Below are 6,558 nucleotides of genomic sequence, written 5' to 3'. Positions count from 1 at the left end.
GAGTATCCAACCCTTTTACTAGTCATTTGAATTTTCCAACCTTAGTAGAATAATGCTGAATTATTAGAAACGGACATAGAAATTGGGTAGTGTAAATATATTTTTCTCTCTTTAAAAAAAAAAAAAAATTACTTGGGAATAACGTACACAAAATCAAAATCAAAATCAATACACGCAAATTGGGTAGTGTAAAAACTTTGAATACATGTATCTTTTTTTTCCTATAATATCCCTCTATTTAATACGTCAAAAAACTAACTTATTATGAATCTCAATTTTATTTAAAAATTTATCTTTTATTAATAAATTATTGCATATACAATATAAAATGTATCCTAAAATTATATTTTATGAACACTGTAAAAAATATTTTACTAAAAATTATTAAAAATATAACTTTTATATTTTTAATATATTAAACATAAAAAAATAAAAAAATTTATATTATTTTAAATAACTAAATTTATATTTGGAAGTCAAATAAAAATTCTTGGGTTAATCTTATTCAGATAACTACGCAATTTCTCCTTCAATAACCTTCATGCTACGGTTTCCTGATTAAGACCAAATGTGTGTACTTTATATTGGTGCATATATACTTTCGAAGATTGTGTTTATTTTCTTGTAAAATTTGTTAACAATTTTTTTAAAATGTTAGAGACAAAAAATATATTTAACTTACCCTTAGCAATAGAAATTTTCACTAATTTACTTTTATCCAGTTGAAGTATTAACGACGGATTTGCAAAAAAAATATTAGTCGCTAAATTATTTGTGATAAACCAAACAATTTTTTTCTTTTATTGTTTTATTAGCTACAAAACTTAATTTAAAAAAAAATTAACTTGTTAGAGAAAATCTTTTACTAATTTGTTGCTTATTTTATGTTTAGATATTTTGTGACCATTCTCACTATATAGTGACGAATTCGTGATAAAAATTAGTCTTTGCAAAATTTCTGTGGCTAATCTTGCTAAATTTTTGTAGTGCTAAAAGTTTAAACTTCTGATATAAATAATTTTATAATATGATATTATAATATTTATTATAGTTACTTATATGTTTATTTGTCACAACCGTACGTAGAAAATGGAGATAATCCGAAGAGTTTCAACCATATTATTATAATTACTTTTACTTTTGAAGATTAATCAACTTATATGCTTATTTGTCACGGCCATAGAAAATATAGATAAGCGTAGAGAGTTTGAAACCATATTATAATTAATTACTTTTTACTTTTGAAGATTAATCAACTTTTTCTTTTTCCCATTTTGATTAACGCCGATTTATACTCTCTGACTCTCTCTCTCTCTTTCCATCCATCACACATTTTATATGAATATATTAACGATCAGCCATCCCATTTCGGACTGATATTTTTTTATATAAAAATTATTATTGTATTATTTTCCGTTATAAAAAAGTGATGTGTTTTAATTTAGTATGAAAGTAATCATAAATCGAGAGTCCGTTAAAAATTTTAAAAAATTAAAATTTATAAATCAAAGGATTAATTTTGTGTAAGTCAGACCATAGCATTGATTTTATGTTTTAAAAATTTTAAAAAAATAAAATTCACAATTCGAAAGATCAGTTTTATAGAAATTCACTAATTTATGGATTAATTTTGTGTTTTAAAAATTAAAAAAAATTCACAAATTAAAAAATTAGATTTGTAATTTCTATATTAAAAAAATACATTGAATTTTACACACTATTAAAAATATTACTATAAATTCAATATCAAAATTAAAAACTGCTCCCATTTCGCATCCCATAATAATAATAATAATAATAATAATAATAATAATAATAATAATAATAATAATATAGAAACATACTACTTGGTAGACTTTTTCCATTGTTTTGTTTCTTTCTTTTATTCCATTATTATTATGGTAAAACCAAACAACATGCAAATATTCGCAGTCAAACTTAGAAACAAGTTTAATTTAATTTTAGGCAAACACCATCAGGTGCAGTAGTAATTGAGATGAATTTTTTTTTCGTTTTTTTATTTATATAATAATTTATTAATTCATTGTTAGACCGATAGAGATAGTCAAAAAAGCACTGAGCTGTGTGTTTGGAAAAAAAATTAGGTGATCATAGTATATCAAGTCTACAGGCTGATGCACTGAATTTGTCTCCTTTTAAGTTATAAATATCTTTTAATATTCTCAATGTGTTAAATTTCAAATTTGGTGAACATTTTTTTTCTAACAAGGCAGTGGCCGTAATATTTCACTAATTAGTTTCCAAATTGACGTGTATATTCCAAAAATTATATATAAAAAAAGAAATTCATTATTTTCCTGTTCTTTTTTGGTAGAATACAATAATCAAAATTAGTTTCTATTTTCTTTTTTATTAATATTTATGTATAAGATAAAAAATCCAAATTATTTTTATTTATCATACTTTCATATGATTTCAAAATTATTAGTAGTTTTTTTTTCTGTTAAAATCACCATACAATAAAAATTAAATAAGATCTTTAAAAAATTTAAAAAGTTTCATCGAATAATAACATAGAACTATGAAATATAAAGGTTGTTGAATTTTAATGCACAAGTCCGTATTATATATATAGGGTTAATGTTATTTAATTTAATTATACATTTTGCCGTCATTTGTACAGTGTAATGCAGTTTATTAGTGTGCTTAGATTGACGGAAGATGTCATAAAATTTGTTTCTAAAGTTTAAACCCATAGAAAAAGATATATGAAAATATAGTTATATCACTAATATAAATAAAGCAAAACAAATATATTATTATTTATTTGTTTTTTTCATCAATAAAAATTCAAATTTAGGTCTTTTAGTTATAAAAATTTTAATATTATATTATAAAATTATTTTTTTTAAAATTTAATCTGATAGAAAGAGTTATATAAATTAAATTTTAATTAACTTTGTTTTAATATTTGTTATATATTGAAAATGACAATTATTCCCTTAATAGATTTTAAATATTAAATATGTAAAATAGATAAAGTACAACTTGCCCCAATAGATTTATTAATTTAAGAAATAAACAATTAAATACTAAATTCGTCCTAAGTGAATTCTATATTTAAAAAATGTTTAATTATTCTGTTAGTTTTTATACTTTTATTAAATTTTTAATTAAGTCTTTATACTTTTTTTAATTGGGTCTTTACACTACTTTTAATTTTATAATTAAGTCCTCTCTAGTATAAAAAATATTAAAATTAATTGAATATTTCTTCGCAAATTGAAAGCATTCATAATTAAAAACCTAACTAGATCTTTGATCGTATGTATTTTGGAAGAAATATTCTGTTAATTTTAACGTGTTTGATATGAAAATGATTTAATTACAAAATTAAAAGTAATATAAGAATTCAATTGAAAAAAAAAAAGTATAGAGACTTAATTAAAAATTTGACAAAACTATAAAGATAGAGGAATTAAATCTTAAAAAAATGAAAAATTTCTTTTAGCTCTTATATTATTCCAGAAAATCACCCGCAACATCCATTTTTTAGCATTTCACATAAATGTAAATCATATCAAAATTTCCAGCCTAATTTATATTCTAATTTATCCAAAAGAAATAAAACTAGAATTATATATGCTATTGTTTAAGGGGTTATTTATTTATTTATTTATTTTTATAGAGGTGTCCCTTCAATCAATTATTATCAAGAGAAATACTGAGACTAAGTCACAAACTAATGATAAAAGGAAAAGTATAGTTAACATTTGTACAAAAGATCTTCCAAAATATAGCATAATAAATAGCACTTAGTTAATTAGGTTACTTGATGAACTTTTTTGTTTATATTTTGTCTAAAAACATGGACTTAATGTTCAACATTTTGATCAGTCAGTCTACAAAAATTAAATGCTTTTAGAGTATAGCTCCTTATGATCTCTTATAGTGCTTTGGAAAATTCAGACATTATCATCACATTAAATCTGTAAAATCGAACCCCATTAATCAACCATGGAAATATCTTAATATCAAGAAAAAAAATGATTTATAATTTGATTGCAAGTCGTCATCACTACTACTACAGTTGATCATTAAATTAAAATTAAATTAAATATAATAATATATATTTTTAAAAAAAAAAATTTTATGATTTATTATTTTAAATTAATTAATAATTAAAAATTGTATTAATTCAATCGGTTAACCAATTTTTATTAATTAATTTTTTTTCTATTTCAACTGATTTATTATCAAATAATTTTTATTTTGAATTGAACCAATTTAATGACTTCATTTCAAACAATTTTATTTTTCAAAAGAATAATAAATTTTAATTAGTTCTAATATATTATTTTGTATTATTTTATTATAACAGTCAACTATTAGTTAAAATATCTTTTTTCATATACACTAAAGTATATTAATAAAATCACTAGTAGCAAGAAACCATCCTTTAGTTTACTACAACTACGAATTTGAATAAACAATAGCAGCCACTGTTGGCTTCCCACTTGTCGTTTTCCATCAACATTAATTTAATCAAAGATAATAAATATATTAAAATAAAATTAAAAAAAACATAGACTCAGCAGTCTCTTCTTGACACTTATATAAATAGGTATCTTGGTGTTGGGATTCTTAGTAGTTGCTCTGCTTCTCTTATAACTAATGAGGTAGACAACCCTATCTTCTATCTTCTCTTCAATATTAATAATCTCTTGTGAGATTAATTCAAGTGAGAGAGAGCTAGCAAACCAAAAATTAGGGTTTCAAGAAAAAAAAAAATGGGAAGAGCTCCTTGTTGTTCAAAAGTAGGGTTGCATAGAGGTCCATGGACTCCAAGAGAAGACACACTCCTCACTAAGTATATTCAAGCTCATGGAGAAGGACAATGGAAATCACTACCAAAAAAAGCTGGTAAGATTTTTTTTTATTAATATATATATAATTTTCTATAATAATATTGATTAAAATAAAAATTATTAGTCCATATTAAAATTATTACGAAAAAATCCAATTCGATCTAAATTATACCCTGTATTATTTAGTATTTAAAAAATCGACTCGTGGATATTCGAAAAATATAATATAGACGGTCTAATCTGATATAAATATTTGATATTATTAAATCGTAATTAGAATAAACTAATAAAAATTGTTCTAATTAAATGTGTTGTTGGTGCAGGACTTTTGAGATGTGGGAAAAGTTGTAGACTAAGATGGATGAATTATTTGAGACCAGATATAAAGCGTGGAAACATAACTCCTGAAGAAGATGATCTTATAATAAGAATGCATTCTCTCTTGGGAAACAAATGGTCCCTCATAGCTGGAAGATTGCCGGGAAGAACTGACAACGAGATCAAGAATTATTGGAACACGCATCTAAGCAAGAAGATGAATGATTCGAAAGAGAAAGAGGAAAAAGAAGGAGGAGAAACCGTCGCTAAAAAGAAGAATAGCGACGGTAATAAAAGGAAGAACAAGAACAATAGTAAGAGAGAGAAGAATAAGAAGAAAAACAAAGGATCAAAAGAAGAATCACCAAAAACACAAGTTTATTTACCAAAACCTATTAGGGTGAAGCCATCAAATTTGGGTAGAACAAATAGTTCTTCCTTTACTTCTTTTGATTCGAACAATTCGGCAACAACGAGTCAGAAAGAAGAAGATAACAATAACAATAACAATGGCGAGGGCGAGGGCGACGTCACGAAAGTATGGACGGAGGAAACAAACAACTTGGTGTTTTTGGGTGAGGTTGGTGTGAACAAGAAAAATAATAATGTGGATGAAAATGATGGGTTTGGATTCTATTTTGATGGCCATGAAGACTTAGTCCTCAATAATAATAATTCAGATATGGAGGGTCAATCCTATAATTATTATGGAATGGAGGATCATCTTAATAATAATCATGGAACATTAGAGAAGCTATATGAAGAGTATTTGCAGGTTTTGAATATGGAAGATAACATGTATGAGTTGGATTCTTTTGCTGAGTCTCTAATGGTGTAAAAATTAAAATTACTAGCTATTATATTTTATTGTATTATTTTGTTGTTGTAAACTAGAAGATAGGTATAGAGAGAAAAAAGAGAGAGAAGAGGGTTAAAAAAAAAAGAAAGAATAATTGAATATACAGCTAAGAATGAAGCATGTGAATAGGAGGCCCATATCTTCATCATAACTTTTGTTTTTTTTTTTTTATAAATTTTAATTTAATTTATCTCTTTTGTCATCTAAAAGGTAAATAAAAGTTGGCCAATTTTATGATGTCTACGAATTGGTGTCTAAATTTTACTTAACTTATTTTTTATAATAAATTTTAATTTTTTAAAAATTATTTATTATTATATTTTTTAAACTAAATATTATTTTTTAATATTTTTTAATAAATAAACACTACTTTTTAGGCACCTTACCATTCACCATAAAACTTTTACTATTGAAGGAGAAATGTCTTGAAACTTAGCTATTCACGTGCTAACTTTTGTCGCTTCTTGGGTATAATTAATGATGAATTTATTTGATCCCCCCAAACCATAAGTTTTGGGATATTTTAAACTAAACTTATTATTATTATTATTA

The 6,558-nt window shown here is 23.9% G+C and overlaps 1 protein-coding gene across 1 annotated transcript; it reads left to right on the top strand.

The window, feature by feature from the left end:
• Positions 1–4,606: 4,606 nt before the first annotated feature.
• Positions 4,607–6,157, top strand: LOC112726523 (uncharacterized). The gene is made up of 2 exons (XM_025775938.3): positions 4,607–4,884; positions 5,153–6,157. The coding sequence occupies exons 1-2, from the start codon at positions 4,752–4,754 to the stop codon at positions 5,983–5,985; spliced, it is 966 nt and encodes a 321-aa protein (XP_025631723.1). The 5' UTR covers positions 4,607–4,751; the 3' UTR covers positions 5,986–6,157.
• Positions 6,158–6,558: the final 401 nt, after the last annotated feature.

Source organism: Arachis hypogaea, chromosome 12 (assembly GCF_003086295.3).
Source record: "Arachis hypogaea cultivar Tifrunner chromosome 12, arahy.Tifrunner.gnm2.J5K5, whole genome shotgun sequence".
Taxonomy (NCBI): Eukaryota; Viridiplantae; Streptophyta; class Magnoliopsida; order Fabales; family Fabaceae; genus Arachis; species Arachis hypogaea.
The sequence above is the reverse complement of the archived record's forward strand: the minus strand, read 5'-3'. Positions and strand labels throughout refer to the sequence as shown.